Genomic DNA, 24761 nt, shown 5'->3' on the forward strand with positions numbered 1-24761 from the left:
CTACCAGACCTGCGCGCGTTGGGGCAACAGCGAACAATTAATAAAATAATTTAAAAAAGGTGCTAGGGCTTTCACATTTTAATAAAGACCACTTATATTGCACCTGGAAAAACGTCTTTCCAGCAATGCATTTCAGTTTAAAACTGAAGCCGACTTTAAGGGGATCGGTGTAAGTTTGGTCTTTGTAAGCTGTCTTTCCCACGTTCAGTGTTGCTGTGAATGAAGCCTACTTGCCGTGTGCGAACGACTCGATGCGAACGGGTCCCGATAAAGCTATCGCGTTCTACTCTCAAAGGCGAAGCTTAAGCGCCCTCCAATTTTTTGGGTGTGTTCTTCATCGGAGCGGCGCCGTCTTTGCTTTGATTTCAAGACAGTCATTGAGGACCGTTGATTTCAAGACAGTTAGCTCTCTGATCCGTGTCGTAGTGGGCACTTGTCAGCTTCGACAGGGGGCGCGCGCGAACCTCCTACCTCTCCAAAATGGCGCCAACCTGAGAAGCGGCAGCCACGGCGGCAGCGCACATCTTTCCGAGCGAAAGACGCGGCGGCTGCGGCGGCAGCGCGCCGAAACCCCGCCGCGCAGCCGCCGCGCTGCGTCGCTGGGCGGGCGGCGCCGCCGACGGCAGCGGACGACGTCGCCTCCCCTTCCTTCTTCTGCGCCCGCCGGGATCTCGGCCGCGCGTCTCGTGGGCGAGGTTCGTCTCCTCGTTCGCCGCGACCACGCCACGGGGCCATGTCGTTGCCGCCGTCAAAGGGGCCGCCTGAAAATAAGCAGTCAGCAGCGCCCGAGGAGCAGCGGTCGGCGCCTGAAACCGGCCAGCAGCGACCGCCCGATAAACAGCAGCCAGCACTTCAGAAACAACCTGCACCGCCTGAAAAACGGCAGACGCCGTCAGATATTCGGCAGCCACCGTCCGCAAAGCGGCAGGTGCCGCCCGGGAAGCCGACGTCACTACCGGAAATCAGGGAGCAGTTAGCGCCTGAAAAGCAGCCTCCAGATCCCAGTAAGCAGCAAACGTCGTCGTCGTCGTTGTCTGGAAAGCCGCAGGCCCCGCCGGAAAATCAACGGTCAGAGCTCCGCAAGGAGCAGGCAACAACGCCGCTGCCTTTCCATAAACAGCTGCAGCCTGCAGAGTCCGAACACCTCCCTCCGCCGCCGCACTGGTCAACGTCCCGCTCGCCGCTGTCGTTCGTGGAGCTCGAGGATGAGTCGCCGCCGGCGCCGGCATCGACGTCCTTCTCTCCTCCTCCCCCCACCTGCGCGCCCTCCTCGGACGAGATCACGCCGGGCGCCAAGACGATCCAGGTGACCCCTCAACGCTCGCCGGCGCACATATCGCACGAGCTGCTGGTCTCGATGGCCGAGGCGAACCGCAACTGGCCCGGGCCCGTGCCGCTGCCCCACGGAAGCTACCGGCACCGGTGCCGCTTCGAGTGCGTCCACTCGGGTCAGTACGGAGTGGTCTACGTCCGGCCCAAGGACTGGCAAGGTACTCGCGCTGCCCTCCGTGGGAGCGAGCTGAAAGAAAAAGAAAACAAAAGAGAGACAAGAAGGAAGTAATGCTGTTAGAGAGACAGATTAGTTGGTTACTGAATTTATTATTCACGTTGAACACGAAAGAGCTAAGAGACGCAGACACCACAAACGCTGTGGAACCAGTGCTTTGTAGTGCGCTGGTAACGTGATTAAAAATGCGAACGAATTGCTAATTTTGCGCTGGTAACATGAATAGGAAATAGAGGGGCTTCGTTTTTCTCAGCTGCTAATTACAGTAAACCCTCGTTAACTCGAACTCTGATATCTCGAATTATCGGCTAAGTCTATTTTTTCTCCGTGGCACGGTGTCAACTCCGTGGGTTTGTCGAAACCCCTTATCTGCAGGGGTTGCCTCGATAATGCGCTGTTTTCTGCTCAAGAAACAAGAGTTAAGTTGTGAAACAGTAATCGAGAGGGGGGGGGGGGGGGGGGTGCTGTCTAAACAAGATCCACGTTTCTAACCGGTGTAAGCAGAATCGATGTTTGTAAACGAGTATTCATAGTCTAGCTAGCAATGAAGCCAGTATATTTTCGACGTCCAACGAAGACAGCTTAGAGCCCCATGCATTGAAATGCATTTGGAACGCGTCTCTGCAACTCGTCGCCAATCTGCGTCGAAAAAACAAACAAATAGAAATAGCAACAACGCCGAAAAAAAATGGGGTCTCTATATTTTTACGCCGTGCGGGTGAGAACCCAAGAAAAACACAGCGTATCTTGCTTTAAGGGCATAAAAAAACACGGATATGTTTTCTTATGCGCAAGCTTCAGGCAGGCGATCTCGCTGAGCTTCCAGGAAGACTGACGGGCGTGCAGGCGGCTGAGCTGCCGCCTTGTTTTGACGGAAAACTTTAGTCGGCTTCGTTCTTGACTTCGATGCTGTCTTCGCGAAGCCGTCTTTTTCATCGGCTTTGTCATAATTTTGGCGAGACTTGAGTTGGCCGCTGTCCACCTTGTTGTCTATTTAGTCTACGGCGAGTATTGGACCACATTTGGCCCTGCCAAATATGATAATGATGATAATGATACAAAACCTGTAAGGAAGTGACCCTTCGGGTACCAAGTCATCTAGCCGGAATAATAGCCTGAAATTGTGATTAGAGTGTAAACAAAGTTTGGCGATGTGCTCCCTATTATGACATGCAAGACAGCTGTCAAGAGCGTACGACAATGCTTTGTCTCGGGACGATCAGTGGCGACTGCACGTAGTCTTCGATCGAGCTGTTGATGTTCCCAAACCACGATGTAGTCATCTGAAGCGTTGTAGCTGTCACATGTCGAGAGTGCATGGGCTTTGATGCTAACCAGACTTGTTCAATCGTATACTCGATGAGTCTTCAGTGATGCGGTCCTGGTCTAAATGGAGCACTTACAGATCACTTGTGGAGCACTACGATCCAATGCAGAGATTGTTGAAGAAAATGTGTTGATTTTTTTTTAATGTGTCAGCTCTCAAAAACTCTGTTTCGATTTCTGCGATATATGCAATCGTAAAAGAAAACGCGAACACCTGTTTAAAACTGCATATGACGGTGCTTGTACACTCACAATAGAAGCTGAATCATCTGGGCCTTTGCAGAATAGGAATGTTTGTGGGACAGGTCACCGACCATTTACAATATTTGGTATATTCCGCTGTCATGCGAGTTCAGAAAAAAAAATTGAATTAGCGATACGGCGAAATCTCGGGGTTTGTAATTAGCCACAATGAGTAACAAAATTCCGAGATGAATATCGCGGAACGCAGCTTTTTCTAGGAAAATCAAACAAAACGAAATCGTTGTAGTAACGATTGTCTTTAACACGCACGCACGCACGCACGCACGCACGCACGCACGCACGCACGCACGCACGCACGCACGCACGCACGCACGCACGCACGCACGCACGCACGCACGCACGCACGCACGCACACACACACACACACACACACACACACACACACACACACACACACACACACACACACACACACACACACACACACACACGTGTGTGTGTGTGTGTGTCGAGTGAGCCCTTTCACTATTACATATGGGACCTCAGTAGAGCAAGGAGCGACCTTTGATGCAGAAGCAGCTTTAGAAGAGGCGCGATGATGTCATGGCTAACCATGTAGTTTTACGCATTTCTTTCATTTCATTCGGGTAGAAGCCACGTACAATGACTATCCAAACCGCAGTTTATTTCTTTTTACAGGCTGGTTTTCTTAGACTGCACCATTTTCGGGATCGGCCGACGAAAACACCGAGATAGACGGCAAGAACTGGGTTGACTCGGAGAAGAATGCTTCGCATTAAATGAAAGATGATAGCGGGTGTGGCGAACTAGTACGACACCGGCAAGAGAGATAAGAAAGAAAGAAAGAAAGAAAGAAGAAAAGAGACGTCCCGTTCCGTTTAGAGAAAGCGTGACGGGACAGGCTCGAGGTTAGGCGTGTCGTCCGCGCATCGATTGAGTTCGGGTCGGACGGGTGTTCTCGTACTGCGATTCCGCGAACTACTAGGCAGTTTGGCGAGGACCAGGAGTTTTTTGGGAGTGGGTCCTTGTCACGCACGATCGCAGCCGCACCGACGTGTTACCTTTTCAAGTCGTCCTCTGTCTTGGGAGGGCGCTAGAAGACTGCATTAGTTCCGCGTATATCCTCCTGAGACCCGAATACAACTATGTTGCATAATGGCTCAATGCGGTTTTTATTATCTGCTGTTAGGTTATGAACTTTAAAAACCTTTCTTTTTAAATTTAAATACCAAGGATAAGATGCCAAAAACTGCGTCTCCATGTAGGTGAACATCTCCATCATCTCCTCATGTTTGCTACGGTAAAAACTGCATTTCATTGGTTAAACGCCAAGGCGAAGATGGAACTACGTGTAGTACATTGCCATGTTGCTGCTGCGTCCGGTATTACCACGCAATCTCGGAGATTTCTAACACACCTCAAGGTAATTGCTTTCGGCCGTCTGGGTCTAGACACAGAGGTCTAGATCAATTGAGTGCCAAATTCCTCCAAAGCGGATGAGAAGAATATAAGTAATCCACTTCTTTACAGTTAAACACGCACCTTACTTCATACCCGGAATGAATATTTTGCGTAATCACTTCTCAGGGAATGTTGAAAAAAAAAGTTGAAGGCAATGTGCCATGTATTGTACAAGGGGTCTTGGGAGGATATAGGACTGCGCTCATGCTTGTGACACTGTTCACCGGTTTAATTATTTATCTACGTTTAGCGATTCTCATTTCGTATCATTTTACCCGGTTTTCCTTTATTTAACTGATATTTCACGATTACATTGTTTCGATGTAATGCGAGCGAGTATGCCTTCCTCCTAGGAGGCTCAGCATTTCCATTGGTGGTCTCTCACCTATGCAGCTGTAGACGCAAACGTCTCGTGAATGCTGCTGCTGCGTTCGTTAGCGTATAGTATGCATTGCACCCACCGTGATGACTCGGTGGATATATCGCGTTCTCCTGGGTTCGATTCCCGCCTGCGGCAGCTGGATTCCAATGGGAGCGGAATGCAAGCGCGCCCGGGAATCCAACTCGCCTCCCACTACAGCGCCTCTTAAAATCCCGTGCGTTACTTTGATACGCAATCAATCAATCGACCAATCAATCAATAACATTTACCCGGGATCCCCAGCGCACACGAGAAAGCACGACTCATGACTGGGGGCGTGCAAATAGTAATTTTTAGACCGAATCGAATGCGAATCGAATAGTGCAAGAAGCGAAGCGAGACGAATGAAATATCGAACACTTTCCGAGTATATAGTTGCCGAAAATTGAACAGTTCTCATAATCTATCTTCACATCCTAGTATTTTCGCAGGGTTAGCAAGTTTCTGTCAGTACACTGCACGTTATTTAGCGTTGTTTATTAAAAGCACAAGTGGAGATTTAGGAGCCACTAGAAAGTTTAAACGCATGGTAAGGATGAGTTGTTTAGTCTAAAAGAAGTCGTGTCTCCCTGATTGACGTGTTGCTTGCTCCACTAAATAACATTTCGTGTTTTATGTCTACTATGCCGTCGGGATTAAGTTTATTGCACAGTTGGGGATTAGAAATTTTCAAAAACTATTCGAAAAATATGCGTATTTACGAATATTGACTTTTTGATTCGAAGACCGGACGAATAGGGCAGTATTCGATTCGTTATTCGAAAGTTTCGAATATTCGCACACCCGTGCTCATGACCTTCGCGATTGGATACGTAGACGCGATCGGATTGGCAGGTGACTTTATATACAGGGTGCCCATGTTTAAGTTTTATGGAATTTTTAAATATAACATGTTTCAGATAATATAATTCTAGTCCTTCAGCTTTATTATTGATAGAGGTAGGCATTACTCGCACGAGAAATCGAAACACATGTTCAACTAATTAACAAAAATCCTAACTAATATTTTGAATTAATTACTTTAGGCACATATTGCAATTCTCGAATTGTAGCTGGCGAGCTTGCAAGGTGTATCCGCTTTGAATGAATTTCCAGAATGACGCCAGTTTGGAGATATGCACCATCAAACTTGCCGTAAGAATGCACTGTTGTGACACTTACTTTTTTGTACAAACACTTTTATGCATTGAAGCACAAAAGTAATTGGAACGCTCACATATTTCGTTCCACACTTTGGGAAATAACATCTCGAAACTGTTGTCATCCTGGAAATTAATTTCAAGTGGATACGCCTTGCAAACTCACCGGCGCTACAATTCGTAAATTGCAATATGTGCCGTAAAGTAATTAATTAGGAAGTTCATTAGTGAATTTTTGTTCATTAGTTGAATATGTGTTTCTATTTCTCGTGCTAGTAATGTCCGCCAATTCGAATAATCCAGCTCGAGGACAGGAATTATGCTTTCTCCCACAGGCAATATTTTAAAAACTTGCATAAAACTTAAAAATGATCACCCTGTGTATGTAGCGCGCTTGTGGTTATCAGCAGTCGGCGCTGATAATACCGTAGGTCTGCGCTAGAGTTACAGCGCCAACTCTCCGCCTTTAACTCTATCATTTGACCTTGGGTGATGTCCTTCCCAAGCTCAGCTTTTCGCGCCGGAGAAAACGCCCATGCAGAGCGGATCGCCTCTCTTTCGTCGCCAACTGTACGTAAATGCGTAGAAGCGTAAAATAACGCGTTGCTGGGTCCAGTCGAAAATAAGGACATGGTTTTTTGGGCGCTGCTCGTCACTGTATATACTCTCGTGTAGAACTGAGTACGCGGCAGGATTATACGCAGCGACCTCGTACAGCGTTACACTGCATACTGCGTTATACTGCAGCCTTATCCCTGCTATAATAACCTCCCATCAGTCATGGCTAATCCAAGCGCTAGACTCGTTTGCGGAGTGACCTAGTATAAGAGCTCGTGTGCTGCGCGAGCTGTTGCGCGTCGGCTTGAACTCTTTAGCTTAACCTAACGTGACGCGAAATTGGAACTAAGGAAACCTGAAACAGATGTGATGGGGAGTTAGAAGGCGACCGAGCCGCTTCGCTAATAACGTACACTACCGCTTAATTAGAAAAGAAAATCTATATTTATTTTTTGCGGCTGCGCTGAATATAAGCTAGATAAATTTTCTGTACTTTTCATCGTTATCGGAACGCAGAAATAAAGCAAGAAAAGCATAAAGGAGATAAAAATACAAGGGAAAGGCAAAAAATAAAAGGAACTGTGCAAGTAGAAGAATGGAGGTGGAAAAGAAAAAAAGAGGAAAACTCGAAATTGCTGTCTAGCAATTGCGTGGCCTATATTATTTGTTCGCAGAAACAGCCTGTATTGCTTCGCGTACGAGCCAAACATGTCGAGCCGGGTCTTGAATTATGGAGCCAATGCACGCCCGGCCGGCATACAAATGACCTTCACCGGAATAAACTGCTCGCCCAAATAGAACTATACTAACACCGCGTGTCGGTTTAACTCTGATTTAGGGAAGTGCCCTTCATCTCAGTCAAGGACAAAATGCCTTGTTTAAGCAACGTCGGTGATTGAATATTATAGCATATACCTTGCATGTACATATAGATAAAGATGTGCCATACGTCTACCTAAATTTATCGGTACATCACATGGAGGTTTAAAAAAAAAAAGGGGGGGGGGAGTTCTGGAGGGAAAATGGCGTCCCAAAGGTGAAGCCAGCCGCCATCATCTTACTAGGGGAATTGATTAATATTAGCATGTGGCGGAGAACAAGAAGCGTTTTCTTCTCAATTCCAAAGGCTTTCGCCCGGCCAATTTTGCCGTGCAGATGCTGATCGATGTGTCTCTCTGTGTTTCTGGTTTTAGGATGAAGTTGGAAGGTCTTGGCAACTTGTATGGGGGGTATGATGATGTCACTACTCAGCCAGTGGCAATATTTTAGCCCGATACAAGAAGCTATTCTTTTCCAATTAGTCCAAATTTATATTAATAGAGCAATATCAGCTGAACTGCGACTATTCTCCATCTACTTCAGCACGCTTTAAAGGGTGAAGTTGTGGCAAGTGCTGGCTTCACATCTGCTGCTGTCAATCTGCGAGGGCTGCCACTCCAAAATTAATATATATATATATATATATATATATATATATATATATATATATATATATTGCTACATCACGACGACGGCGACAGCGAAAATTCGCCTAAATATCCATATAATTGCTATTGCAATAAGAGGGGGGGGGGGGGGGTGGCTTTGTAAGCCAGAAAAGGACATAACAATGAAATACAGGTGTCGACTCCACCAGTTCCTGCACTAGATCACTGTGACGTCATGGATTATGACAGCGTCTGCTGGGGCACCTGCGGTGCTATTATGGACATCCTCGAATTCGACCATATCGTAAAATTCGCCATCTTGTCAGCTCTGACTGGCCGACAGGGCTGCTACGAGCTCTGATTGGCTCAAAAGGGCGCTATTACAGAATCTGACAATACGGCGGAATTTGACGATGTATACTGAGTAGCACCACTGTTCTATTGGCAAAGATGGATTACATTGTGTTCTAAAGGAGCCAAAGGCTGAACTTTAGCACGTCTAACGGACACTTTACTGACCCAAAACGGTCCAAATGCGAAAAAGATACCTTGAAATTCGTGACGTCACACTGACACTGAGGCGCTGGCGTTTCGGCGCGAAATTCAAGAAATCAAGCTTCGGCGTTCGTTTTCTCTTCTAGTAACCAACCTATCACCGCGAGATCTCCCACAGAAGAGCTTTGAAAGAAATACCTAACCAGTGTAAACTGAGTTAGTGTTTCACTTTAGGATCCACTTGCGCCTTCACGCTTTCTTTTATTCGTGCCCAATATGTGACTTGCGCGCGTTTTCTTTATTCAAAATATATAAGGGCGTTAAACGCTCTAAATAAACGCAACGTGCCGTCACAAACCACGTTACTCGGGTTCCCATTGGCTCACATAAGCATGGCGACGTCAGGCGATGGTTACGAAGTTACGATTGGTAGCATATCAGCGGTATGCCCAGTGCGTTTACGAGAGATTATTTTGAGCTCGCTTGCGTCAGTACGCGTTACGTCAGCCGCGACGCGTTTCCTCAATTCTTGTCTATTTGCTTACCCAGGAGATTAAGGGACGTGCCGCTGTAGTTAGTTCAGGGCATTATATGAAGCGAGGAGATAGGGAAATTTGCAGGCGTATAGGATGGATTTGGCTGCCTCAAAGTCCGGCGTATCTGGAGATCACTGAGGAAACCTTTTTAGACGATTAAATGTGATAGTTATGATTACGCTTGTCGAGCCTCTTAGGGATAGCGTTTGAGAGATATCATCGCAACTTTTCCTATGTAAAATGCGTAACTTCTCTTCCTCCTTGCTGTTAGCGGCTTTGAATCGATAATCGTTGCCAACTGTTTCGGAAACATCTCCGTGTGTAGTAATCTTTCTAGTTTTCAGAAAACTTGAGCGAGTGAAACTTGCTGGCAGCGCCGCAGCGTCATTCTATGCAGCTCGTTTATAGTATCACTTAGCACGTTCACGGCAAATGTACAAGCAATAATAATAATAATAATAATAATAATAATAATAATAATAATAATAATAATAATAATAATAATAATAATAATATAGGCCAACTGGTTCCACACTCGTTTATGTGTATGCGTGCTGAAACCTTTCTAGCTCTTTCCTCGTTCGTATTTGATTTCCAGGTGCGACGCTTTAATTATGTATACGCCATCGATAAACATCTATAGTACGCGGTGTTGCTGCTCTACGTGCGTCACAGCCTGTCAGGACGCTGAAAGTGACCTGTTCTATTACCGGTGCGCATGTTTTCCTCCGAATGACGTCATGACATTTCTTTGATTATATATCATTCGAGCGAGAACTTTGGTCTGATCAAGCGTTCTTGTGTGCCTCTACGTCCAAAGGAAAAAAGGAGGGAGTGAGCAAAAAATAAAACAATAAAAGAGCACCTTCTTTTTCTTTTGTTCGTTGACGTATTTTAACTTTATTTTCGTTTATTCTTTATGCTATCTTTCCCTCTGCCTTGGTTGGTTGTTTTGTCACTACGCCAACCTGTGTGTCTAGTCATTACGCTCTGTGCAAACCCGAGGAACCTAGTTAAACGAATGAGCCCCCCCCCCCCCCCCCCCCCCCTTTTTTTTTTTTTTTCGCTATACTGCCTGCAATTTTGTGAAACCTGGCCTCACGCGGCATTCATTAATCGTTCATCTTGCGTTTTTGCCTTCTTCATTTGACAGGCCGTCGCGCGCGGTAATTAATTAGTCGCCTCTGCTTTCAGAGCTTTCTTTCCCCTGCACCCCATTCGCCGCGTGGTGCGTTAACCCCAGCGGTCAAAGAAGCGAGAGCCAAAAAAACGTGACGCAAGCACGTAATGAAGGGCTTGATGGAACATATGCCTTCAAGCGACCTTCCAGCAGCGACCCCCCAGCGTTTTTTATACTACTCTTCACTGCCCGATTTCTGCTTTGATCTCGTTCAACGCTGCATGGATTGTGTTTTCGTGCAGCGATATGTAATACCATCGTGGCCGGCCCTAAGCAAGCTTATTATTATCCCGTCTCGCTGTTTGTGTCGTCCTTAGACTTTCTGGACTTTCACGGTCATCGTCGATATTGTGCCATTTCTTGCTTTTGGATTGTGTTAGCGTATACAGTTTTTTTTTTTTTGTATTTGCATATATAAGTAAGTGTGACTCCGAGGTCAATGACCGGACATCGCGCTGGCCAATATAGTAGAGCGGCTGGCTCGTGTCCGGGGCTTCTGCATGGCGGAGACGTCATATTTGATAAACGTCGTGCTCCTTTGAATATAGCCTCCAAGAATAAGCTGCTTAGGTATGCGATGCTCCGCCAGCGGTCCAGAAACTTCGCGCGCTGGCCTGCCAGGCATGCAGATGACGGACACACTGCTCTTAATGTATACCGTATATTTCTATAGGCGTTCAAATGTATATTCAGCCGCGTTTTAACATTTTTTGCCTTGTTCGCGGAGTGTGTGTGTGTGTGTGTGTATAAGGCCTAAAAATTGTGTGTGCTACACGTCATCCACTTTAGCGGGGGCGCGCGGCATTTACGACGCATGCGCAGAATATAGTATCCGAGCATCGATCAAGCCCGCCCATCGCAAACTGTCAGTATATGTGTAGCGTACAACATCCGCAGTCGCCTTATAGAGTAACTTTATAATAGATTGTATGTAGAGGTGCGCGAATGTCACGTCATGACAGTATTCTGACAGAGACAGACAGACAGACGGACGGGGACGGACGGACGGGACGGGCGGACATTAGAAACTTATGAATCACTGAAAGAGGCCAAGGCAAAAATGAAGTGAAAACGGTGATGCCATTCGCTACACGACATGAGCAGATTGCTGAAAACTACGTTGATCAGCTGAAAATTTTGACTACTACTGCTAAGGCTTACGCTACATTGGTCGGAAAAAGCCGCGAGGCAGGCCGTGTTTCGACTCCGGCGGCGCAGGACTTAGTGCGGCAGTCCTAAAGCCATGGCTATGCTATAGCGACCCCGCGTTCCCCACGATCGAGGATATATGGGCTGACTGTCTGTTCCGCCGCGAGTGATCCAACGACCGCTGAGCAACGACGGCTTTGCGGTCGCGCGTAAACAAGCGCAGTCGGTCGCCGAACGCACGACGATTAAACGTAGGGCGTCGTCGTCCCGGCCGTGCCTGTGTTGGTCTTGGGGCTGGCCATGCGGTCAATCAGATCGGTCGCGCAGCGGCGAGCCGGCCGAGCAACCCACTTCTTCGCTGCTGTTGTCTCGCGCCTGTCTCCGCGGAAGATTGGTCGATCGTCGCCTAATTGGCGACCTATACCGGAGCGGCGCCTGTTGTGCTTACAACAGACTGAGAGAGCTTCCGCGTTTGCTGGCCAATCCATTCCACTCGTTAAGTATAGTTTTGGGGAGCTTGAGAAATGTGTAGCGCCCCCAAGCGACTTTGCCTGCACAAAGAGCCAAACTTCCTTTATGCGCCTTTAGTGTTCTTTTGTACTCTTTGCGTTATTTTTGATGCCTTGCAGACAGTGTCCCATACCGTTGGATCCCCTTCGTTTTAACTCTATATCTCCCTGTTTACTGTTTAATCTAAATTCTATCATATTTATTTAATTATTATCTAGTATAGTAGATAATAATGAAATATGATAGAATATATATAGAATATGAATATAGATATTAGATCTACTAGATTTATTAGGTTAGGGGACGTATAAGTGGCTAGTGCACCCAAGAATGCAAAGCAGGCTTGAATTTTGCTTGGACCCAATGAGCAAACTAGAACTCTGTTTATTTACAGCGACCTCCGGTTGGTGAGGGAAACGCACCCTTTGTTGGCTCTGCTCTGTGGTATATATAGTGTCACTCTGTGCGGCTCCCGTCTTTCAGGGGAGTTATAACTAGGACTACTTATGTAATTATAGGTGGAATGCAAAAGATAACCTGCCTATCTCCAAGCGACGGAAACAACACTTGTGCATGATACTGGTGCATGATAGTTAGCACTACTCTGTGGTAGGGTCAATGAGTCACTGTGGCGTTCTCCTGCTGTTCGCGAGGTCGCGGGTGTGATTACCGACTGCGGCATCCGCTTATTGACCAAGGTGGAAGGCATAGAAAGTCTCGTCTACAGTAAATTAGCGTGCACGTCTAAGAACACCACCGCACAAGGCAGACAAAATTAATCCGGAGCCCTCTACTGTAGCGCGTTTCTGGATCATGGTTCTTTTATTCCTTTGGGAACTTGAAGCCACTCAGTCGCGGACGTAGGTCGTTCAAGGAAAGACGTACTTCTGAAGGTACATATATATTTAGGGGAACTTGGCAGATGCACAGGCCCGGGTCTCTTATGTTATCCCTAAGACGACTTGAAGGCGAAAGCCCGAGTGCCGATGCATGAAAGACGGACGCATGACGTGCTTTGTTTCACATTCTGTCATTCCTCTTAATTTGCTTACTCATCCTCTTAATTCGCTTAGTCATCCCTCTTAATTCGCATTGTGTACATCGCTTAGTCATCCCTCTTAATTCCAAAGGTCGTGGGTACTACTCGCACCAAAGGTCGAGGGTTCGAGTGCCTTAATTAACTTTATCTTTATTGCCTGTGCCTTAATTAACTTCACCTTCAGTAACACCAAAGGTGGTGGGTTCGACTCCCACCAAAGGTTCGTAGCCTTTTTGTACCTTTCGGGTCGTTGGCGCGTTTTCGCTCAAGGTCGACCGACTGATGAAACATATAAGGCTTTCGCCATATAGGAACACGTATGCCCGTGTGTCTTCACACTTTACTGACCAGGTGGTCGTGTTTGTACTCGTAGACTCAAAACAGGCTCAGCCCCTTCACGAAAGTGCGCAACACCCGACTCGCGCCCCATTGCACGCAAACGGTCCGACTTCCGCGCCGTCGGACTCTGCCGGACCATCTCGGCGTGTAATTGTACTGAAGCCGAAGGGACCACGACGCGTGGTAATCCCCTCGGCTTAACGTCGACGTCGCTCTTGTGTACCGGCGTTTCGCAGTCTGCGCTCCGCATCGACGACAAAGCTTAAAGCACGCTTGCTCTTGTGTTTGATCTTTCTTCTGTCGAATGTCATGTGAGATAGCCACTTGGCCGTGCAGTATTTTGCCCGGGAGCGTGCCTCGGCTGTTATCCTTCCGCTCCGACCTTTATCCTCTTTTCCACAGCCGCGAGCATTGCTCGGCGATGCTCGCGGCTGTGGGTTACACGACGTCTTGCGTGCAGTGCTTTAAGTCACAATGAGTCACCGTGTGCCGATCGAAGCTGTCCCGGTTTTCGATTGCGTGCTCTTGTCCTGCGTGTCTCCCTAGAGGCACGTCCGCTCAGCGCCGCGACTTTCTGCAGTCAATCCACTGTACCCGTACACACTCATACACGCACTCACGTATTTTTTTTTTTTTTACCCTCTTCTTGATTATTTCTTTTGTCAGTATTCATGAAGTACTGGCGCCCGTCCTGCCATTGTGTTCTTTGTCCTCGTCTAGATTGTGCCGTGAATTTCTCTGAATTATCGAACCAAGATTATGCTTAAAGCGAAGCATCTTTAGAACTCTGACACATGCACCTCATAGCGATAACCAACAGCGCTAACCAACGTGTCCCCAGCATGCAGCTTATCTCGGCAGGTCTACCGGAAAGCTATCGTTTGGCTGTGACAGGCTATCGTTCGCTGGTTTCTGCCCAATTTTCCTATACGCTATCGTAGTTTTGTCACGCAGTGCGTGGGGAAGACTTTCTGACAATCATTTTAATTTTTTAAGTATATACGACGACGAATTGTAAGGCAAGTGCATTTTGCCCCGAGTTTATAGACGAATATCTTGAAAATGCTTACGTATTAGTGGTAGTCGACCAGTTTCGGGGTTATCACATGAAGCGTGCGCTTTAAGCAGTTCATTGGATAAACCGGCAGACAGGACGCCTCTCGTTCCAATCATACGCTGCGCTGGACGTTGACAATCATCGTAGATGGTTTCTGCATAATTTTTATGCGCTTTTGTCATGCGCGGCGTTTCGCTAAGCGCCGTTCCGCAAGCACATGAATTCGCTCTTCGACTGATATAAGTTCCGGATCTGAGTTGCAGTCATTCGCACGGTGGAGGCAGTTATCTCGCTTCGCGAACGGTTCGCGCGACTGCGTCGCTTGCACCTAACATTGCAAGCTATACTGCAAGTTCGCGTTGCCTCCACTTGCACCAGGAAAAAGGCCTATAGCCTGCAAGATATGTCGACACGGGAAGCTGCGACAACTACCTGCCGTACACGCAACATCCCACTCCGTCGTGCTTTTTTTTTTTTTTTCCTTTTTTCCCTGAGGACCGCGTCGTCGTCTTGCCCATTCTCGCTTGATTTGTTTCTTTCCCGCCACGCGGAACGGAGTTATCTCCTGTCTCTTGTTTGTCTGGTGTGTGGGAGTTTTTGTGGGCGGAAGGGGGAGGGGAAGGCGACGCAACACGCGAAATAGTGTCTTCACTTAAGTGCACTTACTATCTTACATATTTTTTTTCTCTGTCTCTATTTATCTTTATATATTTCCTAACGGCAGCGTAAAGGCACCGGATAGACGAGTGACAACGAGGAAAGACGTTTCTTTGCCGAGCGGCGAAGAAAAACCGTATAGAAACTCGGGAGTTCCGCTTTCAAACGAACCGACACGTGTCGGTCCGGAAGAGAGAGAGAGAAAAAAAAAGAAATGGGCCGGTTGCATTTCAATGTCGTCTCGACGATGGCGGGGTTTTCTACGTTTCCTTACTCGCGTCCTGCGTTGCGCAGTGCTTTTAGTTTAACGTAAAGCATAAACACCCGCGTTAGCTTCACGTCGGACGTACGCGCGCGATAACGAATGTCCTGGCGTTAAAAATTACAATTTATAGCTTTAGATTCGGAGACGTGGGCAGCTAGCGTATCGCTGCACGGCGTGTAACACTGTGCAGCTGTGTATACTGGTGCGCGCAAATGCGTTTGCGTCCGCTAATGTGAAACGCTACAATTTTACCGTTACGCAATGGATGAAATACAGAAAAGCACGCTCAGTGTGTGGCGACATGTTGCGCGCCTGGTAACAGGCTCGCGAGAGATCGCTGGCAACTCAGTACGCGTGCGCAGAAAATGTTTAGAAGTTGAATCGAAGGGTATTTTATACGTACGGTGGGTGACACTGTAAAATTTTATAACTTTGACACAATTATTGACCGCATATCATGATTCGGGACTGATGGGGATAATATGGACTGAAATGCTCTACCTGCCGCTGTGGTTAAGGCGTGTTGACTACCTGAGGTTCTTTAACGTGCACTTTTTGCACAGTACACGGGCGTTCTTGCGTTTCGCCCGCATCGAAGTGCGGCCGCCGGGATTTGATCCCGCCGCCTCGGGCTCAGCAGCGCAACATCAAAGCCACGTTCAACGTCAAAGCCAACATCAAAACCACGGCGGGTAAACGAATGGAAAATGAATATTGGAAATAGGAGCTTTGCTACCAAAGGAAATAACTTATGTGTTTAGGAGCTCTTCAAAGCTTTCTGTTCTTTCTTCAACAGTGTGGCTGGTCGTCGGGCTAATTAGTTTATCATCGTAAAAGACAGATCTTGAAGATAATAATATGCATTAATTGTCAGTAATAATAACATAGATCACGCATAATAGCTAATAATTAACATTTATATGGGCAATAATAGACATGATAGGCAGATTATGACAGATAATGTAGGTACTGTCAAAACCGGCTTCTTCCCGGCAGTCGGCCCACTCGTGTTGCACGGCTGCTGCGCGGCAAAGCAACCTTTAAAAAATATTTTTTTAAATGAGATGTATAGGAAAGAATGCTGCATCGTCGTTGTTATGCTGTTCGTACTGTCTTACCTCTTTCCTTCTCCCACGTCGCGGCTCAGCGAATAATTTTTTTTTTTTCAGCTTTCCTCGCTGTCTCCGTTTTGTCTGAAAAGAGGATGTGTCGCTTTCAAACGTGCTTACTTTTCGTCGCGCCCGACCTAACTGATTAGCGCTCGAACATCGTCGCCTTATTCGCTCTTCCACGCTCGCGGGTGTTCGTGTATTTTGCTGTCCTTACGACTTCGTCGGCTTGAAAACCGTATTCTTCTTGTTCAGCGATTTCGTTTGCACGGCGAGCTCCGAAGGGTGCGCTTGCGCGGAAGTTGGCTCAGTCGCAGCGCACCCGGGCTAAGCGGGAAAGCACGCTCACTCAAGAAAATGAAAGAAGAAAATGAGAAAGAAAGCATCAGAGGGATGGAGGCGGGTATGAAAACTGCAAGTCCGCGTCGTCGTTTTTGTTGCGCTCTGTCAGCACGACCGTTTCTGTACCTCTCTCTCTCTCTCTTTCCTGTTGGTGAGGAATAAACGCGATGCGCTTCCCTCCTCTCTTTCGCTCATGTCTCGGTCGAACATGAGCGGGAGGTCGTTCTTGAACGGTGACCTTTCTCCGGAGGACGAACTGTTTAGCGGCCCCCTGTCGACGAGCGACGATGCTTGCGATAAGAAAACTAGCCCGAGCCACGAACGCGAAAAAAAAGAAAAAAAAAAGTGATTGCGAGCCACGCGTTACTGGTATCCCCGGAGTCGCGTTTATCTCCCGCTACATCGTTCAGCCGCGAAAACGAGGAACTACTTTCAGTTCGCTGAGCCAGCGCGAGGACGCACGCACGCGCACAAACAAGCAAGCTAAAGAAACCCAGTACTGGAAGTCATGATAGAGCGACGATGGCCGGCAGACTGTTCCCAACAGCTGTATTAGAAAACGTTTTTTTTTTTGTTTGTTTTTTTTTGTTTTTTTTTTCCTGCGCATTCTTTCGCCTCTCCGGCATCCGTGCGGCGCCGGAGCGACCAAGGTGACATTGAAAACATCTGCAGGCGTGGCGCTGCCCCGTGACGTTTAGTGACGTCGCGAGTGACGTCATCAGAAAGCGCGCACGCGTGCCTCTCTCTCTGCGCTCTCGGACCGCGCTCTCTGGATCCGAACACACTCTCGGTGCTCGCGCCCTATCCCTTCTCTCTACCCAGGCTCCCGTAATTCTTTATTATTATTTTTTTCGATCCTGCTTTCCGCTTCGTAAACGCGATGCTGGCCTGGCGCAGTTAATGACGAGGAAGAGTGGTAGAGAAAATGGAGAGGAGGAAAGTATCTTTATTTTTTATTTTTCTCCCAGGGCGCTGAGTTTTCGCCGCGTTCTTTCGAAGTTGGCGGGAAGTCGCTGGCGTTGTGCCACGGTGGTCTGGTGTGCTAGCAGCCGCGTGTATCAGCTCTGTGGGAACAACTTTCACTGTTGCTTTTTCTGTGACGCCGCAGCATTATTCTCTTTGCTTCTTCTTGTTTTTTTTTCTGTTATTAGTTTGCATTCTATCGCTCTGGCGCTGAACGTGACATTTCAGGACCCAAAAAGACGCCAGCGAGAAGAGCGCAGGGAAGGTCTTGACGATATTACGGAATGCCGAGCACGTGAAAACTGTTGCCGTTTCCAAGTGGTGCCCCGTTCCGCTGAGACCTCAAGGAGAACCCGGGAGGCGTGCAACACAGCGTCTCATAACTGCTCCGGTTCAAATTTAGCTAGCTGAAGCACTTGTACCCGGCTTGTGTTCATTTTTTTTTTAATATGGGTTTTCAGAAATAACTTCCCCAAGCTGCATTGCGTACCCAAAAGAATCCCAACTCCTTTGTACACCTGGCCTATAGCGCCCCTGACTGTGGGTCCCCTATTTCTAAGACTAGCTATTACCAGCAAACTACGCGGGTGTGTATTCTACTGACAATAAATGGGAAAAAGTTAGGCAGCGGTTATCGCGCACTCACTACAATTTGTTTCTTGTTTGCATTGGATTTCTTTGTTTTCAGTGTTTACATTCATTCGTCGGCTGTGTGAGCCATGGTTCTCGCGCAAGTTTGTTCGTGACGTTGAGTGCTTTCCGTGTTTATTTTTTGAACCCCTGGGACCTTTGAGGTGTAAACAACCTATTCTGCCTGCCGACATTACTCCTCGCTTCTACCTGTGTTGCTATATTCGGTGCACATGCGCCGTGCACCCGTGCTTGACTCTTGGTCGGGTTCCCACTTCCGAGGAGCAAGCAAGACACTGCTCGCCGTTGCTAACACGAGACCTTCTTTTTTTTTTTTTTTTCTCACACGCGCTCTCTCGCACGATGCTTCGACCGCTTTCCTTCCATCCATGTGGCTCGGTTACGGTCGTATAGCCGACAACGCGAACGAGATGACAATTTCCTCGTTATTCATCACGGCGCCCAGCTGTCTAACGCAGCATCAATGGACAGAGCCTATCGTTTTTCAACTTTTTTTCCTTCCCGTATTTTACGTCACGTTCGCTGGCCGTTTTCGATTGGTCATCCGAAGTGACGTCCGCGAAGTACGGAGGAAAAGAACAGAAAGGCGCGAAAAGAAGCGAAAAGTAGAAGTGCGGGGGGGGGGGGGGGGGGAGGTGTAGCGCGTCACGTGGTGGCGGATCGCGTCTCCGATTGGTCGGCGCTCGAGGGTGTGCGTGTGTTTGCGAGCGCGCGCGTGCTGGTGGTGGAGAGGAGGTTTGGCGAGGAGGGAAGGGAAGGGGGCCGAGCCTACCGAGCTGGCTTGGCGTCGGCCTCCTGCGCTTGTTCGGTGCGTTCCCGTCAGCGTGCGCGGCGGCGACGGCAGCGGCGCGGCGGTGCGTCGCATTCGTTCGTTGATTGGCAAAAAGGCTGTTTCGCGCCCATCGCAAAACATCGAACTGTGTTGTAGCCCGTTTCCCTTGCGGCTATTCGACGCGAGGCTGATTGATACCGTCGCCGCCCGCTTGATTTCTGCGCACGGTCTTTCAGGACTACACTTCATTTTATTTTTCTTTCCCTGACGGTGACATTTCGTCGCTTACCGCCGGCTGTTTCATTATCAAGAGGAGTGTTTCACGCGTGCGCTTTCCTCCCCCCGCCAGAGACACCCCTCCCCCCCTCCTCTGGACGCATGCTTCTTCGTTTACGTCCTTCGAGCTGTTGTGCAATGCGATCCTGGTTGAGGAGGGTCCTCGAGTCACCAACGGCAACCGGGTCGGCGGCGATCACTGCACAGCGCCAAGTCGGAGAAGTCGTCGGGTGGTGCGCGCGCGGTATCGCTGCTGCTGCTGCTGGCGGTGCACCGCACGCTTGACGCGCTGTCACAGGATTTGTTGACTCGGACTTGGTGCCGGTGAGCGCGCGTGTTTGCGTGTGTGTGCGCGCGCGCCCGTGGTGGTTCGTCGTACGCACGTTCTCGGGGCCAAGTTAGTGGCGCTCGCAAGTTTTCTTCTCAGCTGCTGCAGTTGGTCGATAGGAGGAAAGCGAGACGGGCGGCAGTCATGTTGGTCGACTGGGGCATCGTGTCCTCGCACCCGCTCATGAAGGAGCAGCGTAACAATCGAGGTGAGCAAGGTTGGCAATGGCGGGCGCAGTTTTCGCCCGAAAGTTATAAAGACCGCTGCACTGTTGACCGGAAGTATAGTACTGGGCGGTGTTCCTCTTGCGGCTTTGCCCATTGCGCTAACAGAATCCCGAGGATGAGAAGGCCGCAGTTTGCCGCGTGCATGCTGCACTCTAGAGTTGTGAATATGTAATGCACGAATCGCACTGTGACGCCTGTGGCCGTGATGCGGAGCGGCCGGGAAACTTACGAAGAAAACTGTACTGAGCTCGTCCACCCATATGTGCAACTGTGCGCGCCGGTCAGCATGTAACATTCATTATGCGTCCCGTTCATGTGGTTGTCATCGATTTGTGTCAGCGGCGCAGTTGTTGAATCCGCGTTGCCCACGGGTCCTAAGCAAAATCAATGCGCCTGCGCACCCTGTTGACATACGGATGTGTTTGTTCTAGTCTTCCGAGCTGTTTTCGGCCGGTGCGCTTTTGCTGTCAGTATCGAGCGACACGGCTTTCGCTCAAGTTCACCGTGGGAAAGGGTTCGGGGATTCCCATTGCTGTTTCTCGTGCTGCTAAAGTGTCTGTCCGTACTTTCGAGAAGGTCGGCGGCATTGTAGCTGACGATGATATGACGAACTATAGGTGCCTACGGGATCGTAATGATATCTTTATCTGCTCTAGTTTTAGTAATGTCGCGCTCGTGAAGGTCACGAAATGTCATTCGATTATTAATTTCTATGTTTAATTAAAATTATTACTCTCGCAAAGTGCTTGATGTAAAGTGCTTCGTGTCAACCCTTGTCACGTAGAAGCACTGTAGATAGGTGTGTAGACAGTTTGCAGTAGTGGTTACACAAAATATGAACTTGAGGATTTTTTGGACTGAGCTGTGCGCAGAAGCGCATCGTGTGCTTGTTTATGGGGCTCGATACCGCCCTCGAAGCACTCTTGCTTCTTTCCACATCTGAAGCTGAACAGGGAATACAACGTCATCAGATCCCTTCAATCCTTTCTTTCCCCCAACTCCCTCGACCCCTGTTTCTTTTCAAGGATCCGTCCAATTCATATTGAAGATCAGCCAACTTGTCTAAATGTTTGGTCGTTGTACGTGGCTTTAGTGTAAAGATTAGTCAACTGACAGTACTGCCACTATTAGCACTTTGATTGAGAGCTCATTCATCTGTCTAGTCTGTTAGCAGCAGCAAGAACGTCGCGAGTTAGGACAAGGACACGGTCGCCTGCAAGTTGTTTCGTTGTACTTCGAATGCCCTAACACAATTCCGTATCAAAATATACTAGGACAACTTGTTCACCTTATTTCTGACCGTAGAGAGTATGTATTAAGAAGAAAAAAATGAAATGTCATTCGAGTAAACACGTAATTATTATACTGATTAGGCATTGGTTTATAAACTATCCGCAACTGCGAAACATGCATATATCTGCAGCGTATAAAAATTATGAGTTAGGTTTCCCGTAATTATAAATAGAAACTTTGAGGTATCAAACGGAGCGTAGCATATAAGTGACACGCCTGTCATTACAGTGATATGCATGTGTCGCCTTGGGCCGATGACGTAACTATTATAAGCGCAGACCACTATATTGTTATTGGCTTCACCATTCGTGCCCTCTTGCCTCCCCTGCCGAGATTGACTGCATCCCTGCGGCAAATGGGAAAAAGTTGTTTATGCCTCGCACCCCTGCGCGTGGCCTTAAATAATGTAGGGGCTGCACCAGGCCCGCATCTACAGAATGGCACATGTGCGACTCGGCGTCAGTAGGGCTGCATGCGTCGAGTCACCCCCCCTTCTCAATGCTTCTCGGTCGTTATAGGCCGTAACAGCGTTCGCGGCCAGGCGCATTTTGGTCCGGGGTGCCCCCGGACCCCACGGCAGTGCGCCGTAGCCCGAGGCACAAGTTCCATCGCCTCAGCCTCGCTTAGTAAATTGCTGGTCGCAAAGCGTTGGTGCAAGTGTACGCGGTTCCTTTCTGTTTACTTGTTTTTTTTTTCTCTACTTATTATGCAATGGAGAAAGTGCCTGCAGTGGTGTCGAAAGATGTACGGTCTTATAGAGGCACAATTTTCCCAGCCGCCATGCGCCAAGTACTTGTACGACGCTGCTGATCGCGCGAGACTAGCTCTTGTTTCGTTTCTTCGGAAATGGAGCATGCGGTATACTAAAATCTAATACTAGTGTAGATTGACAGTGTTCTGGGGAACCTCTTAACAACCGACTTCGTAGCAGTGTTAAAAGTCTAAGAAACAAATGTTTAATTGGAAAATGCAGCGGCGCTGAAAGAAAAAGAAAACCAGAATTGGGGGGGGGGGGGGGGGGGGGTATAGCTCTTGTAGCGAACATAATTCGCAAGTGACGCTGGAATCGAATTTTATGCATATTTAGAAATCAGATTTAGGTAGCCGTAGGTTAGCTTGCGACAACAAATTGTCGTTCCTAAAGATTCCAGTGGGTACACTATAAAACAAGTTCGGGCTAGTGTCTCGCACAATGCGCCGTGATTTTCCAGTAACGACGGGTACTGCGTCATAATCTCCTTCGTACAGCTCCACCAAGTGGAACATTTATGCAAGAATCCTCCATTGGGTATAGAACAAATGTTCTTGAGCGTCGGCTTTTCCTTCATTCGAGGTTCTTGCCGCTGTCACTGTGTATCACCTTTAATATAATTGCACATAAGATACATCAAGTGCAACATGTCTTGCAAATCATCAGCAGCAGCCTATTTTTATGTCCACTGCAGACGAAGGCCTCTCCCTGTGATCTCCAATTACCACTGTCTTGCGCTCGCTGATTACAACTTGCGCCTGTAAATTTCCTAACTTCACTCCACCTAGTTTTCTGTCGTTCTCTGATGCGCTTCCCTTAATTCTCTTGGTATCCATTCTGTAACTCTAATTGTCCACCGGTTATCCATCCTACGCATAACATGGCCTGCCCAGATCCATTTTTTCCTCTTATTTTCAACTAGAATATCGGCTATTCCCGTTTGCTCTGATCCATACCGCTCTCTTTCTGTCTCATAACGTTACGCTTAACATTTTTCGTTCCATCGCTCTTTGTGCGGTCCTTAACTTGTTCTCGAGCTTCTGTGTTAATCTCCGAGTTTCTGCCCCATATGTTAGCACCGATAGAATGCTATGTTTAAACACTTCTTTTCGTCCACAGTGGTACAAATGTTCTTGCAAGTGTTTTCTACTTAATTGGGGAAACGAGGTTAAAATGTTCCACTTGGCGATACTTAAGTGTCGAGAACCTCGACCGAAGAGCCAACGCGCTAAAGACATTCCTTCCACGTAAGTCCCAATTCGTTAGCGGAAGATTTTAGCAAATATGTTCCACTTATTGGAACCTATGTGGAGCGAGATTAAGAGTGTATGCGCAGCAAGATATTTTGTCAGCGCTGGTCATCAGCACACTGAATGAGTCACGGTTCGACTCGCGTGTGGTGTTGTAAGAAGGAGAAAAAGGGGGGATCCGAAGGGCTCCATTTTTTTTTTTTTTCAGTTACAACCAAATGAAGAGACATTGAAGCCAGAGATGGCTTAGGGGAAATTATTTGTAATTTTTTAATTGAAATGTTTAAATAGTAAGGAGCAGGGAAACGAAAGTTCACGACAAGACAACTTGCTGCAAGTGGCAGCCGAAACCACAACTTCCCTATTGCGCGTGCGGTGCTTAACAAATCAAGCTACAGCAGCAGCCATCCTCTCGTCCACTTTCTTTAGCACTTACAGTAAAACCTCGTTATAACGAAGTTGAAGAGGGAGCCAAAATTACTTCGTTATATTCATTATTTGATGCTCTGCACCGTGGATCTCTATGGGGATTTCAAGGGAAATTGCGCTACTTCGTCATAGTGATTATTTCATCATATACTCTTTCGTTAAAACTATACGTTTTTGTGTACGTGTATGCAGTATTAGCCCTGGGATATGTTAGCCCGAGCCGTTCGGGGCTATACGGCAGTGAGCGGCGCTGCATGGCTAACACTCCCCTCCGTGAAAGTTCTCACTCCATGGGCCGTTTTTCGCAATGGTCTGCGCGTCTGGTCCCGGCATGTAGCTGTCTGCTGAGCAGGACGTGGCGGGTTCGATACCCGTTCCGCGGCTGTGCGGACGCGCCGTGTGGGGAATGTAAAAACGCCTGAGCGCTGACATTTAACTATACGCGATAAGCAGTCGCAGGTGGTAGGCACATTAACTCCGGGGAGCCGTCCTTTATGAAGCCCCTCATATAGCCCAGATGTTTCAAACCCCGTAGATCAGTCGATGGTACGTGCGTGCGTTGATGTCGGCTTTTTTTTTTTTTTTTTTTTTTTTGATCCGCTGTTCTTCAGAAACAGCCCACGACTGTTTGATCAGTGTGCACAAGATCCACGCACATTGATCGAGGTCCCACATGTGCGTGAGTAGTTGACGTGTTTAAGATAGCGGGACGTATGTATACTGGCATTTGCGGTGACGCAGTAGTTCATAGCTCTCGAAATTACTTGTTTTACGAGTGCGAACGTTTTGTAGGCGCACATGTTTTTGCCTTGCTGTTCGTTCTTTACAGTATAGAGCCGATGAATGTTATAGGATGGTGAAAGGGCATGTTGGTACCTGTGCACTCCAGGGACTGCTGCTGCGAAACAATGTAGTGTTGCGGATCGAAAACCTTGGCATGTGTTGGCGGCAACACACAGAATTAGATGTTTCATTGCCTTGATGGCTTTATACAGGGTGCTTCAGCGAACACTTTAAACTTTTTTAAAGATTACCTGGTGGCAGATAGCACAATTCTAGTCCACGAGCTGGTCTACTCG

At 47.9% G+C, this 24761-nt stretch overlaps 1 protein-coding gene across 6 annotated transcripts in view; it reads left to right on the plus strand.

Annotated features, from left to right (window-relative positions):
• Positions 1-495: 495 nt before the first annotated feature.
• The window catches only part of LOC119430932 (6-phosphofructo-2-kinase/fructose-2,6-bisphosphatase-like), a 78043-nt gene continuing 53777 nt past the window's right edge, over positions 496-24761 (plus strand). For 3 of the 6 annotated variants that reach the window (XR_007464096.1, XM_037698401.2, XM_037698402.2), the window contains exon 1: positions 501-1490. Coding sequence is in view for 5 of the 6 variants with exons in the window: in XM_037698401.2 (XP_037554329.1) it covers positions 734-1490 (757 nt within the window). In the remaining variant the exon portion in view is untranslated. Of the gene's footprint in view, positions 1491-24761 lie in introns of all 6 variants that reach the window. The other 3 variants (XM_037698403.2, XM_037698399.2, XM_037698400.2) reach the window with 3 other exon arrangements.

This window comes from Dermacentor silvarum, chromosome 10 (assembly GCF_013339745.2).
Source record: "Dermacentor silvarum isolate Dsil-2018 chromosome 10, BIME_Dsil_1.4, whole genome shotgun sequence".
In the NCBI taxonomy this organism is placed as follows: domain Eukaryota; kingdom Metazoa; phylum Arthropoda; class Arachnida; order Ixodida; family Ixodidae; genus Dermacentor; species Dermacentor silvarum.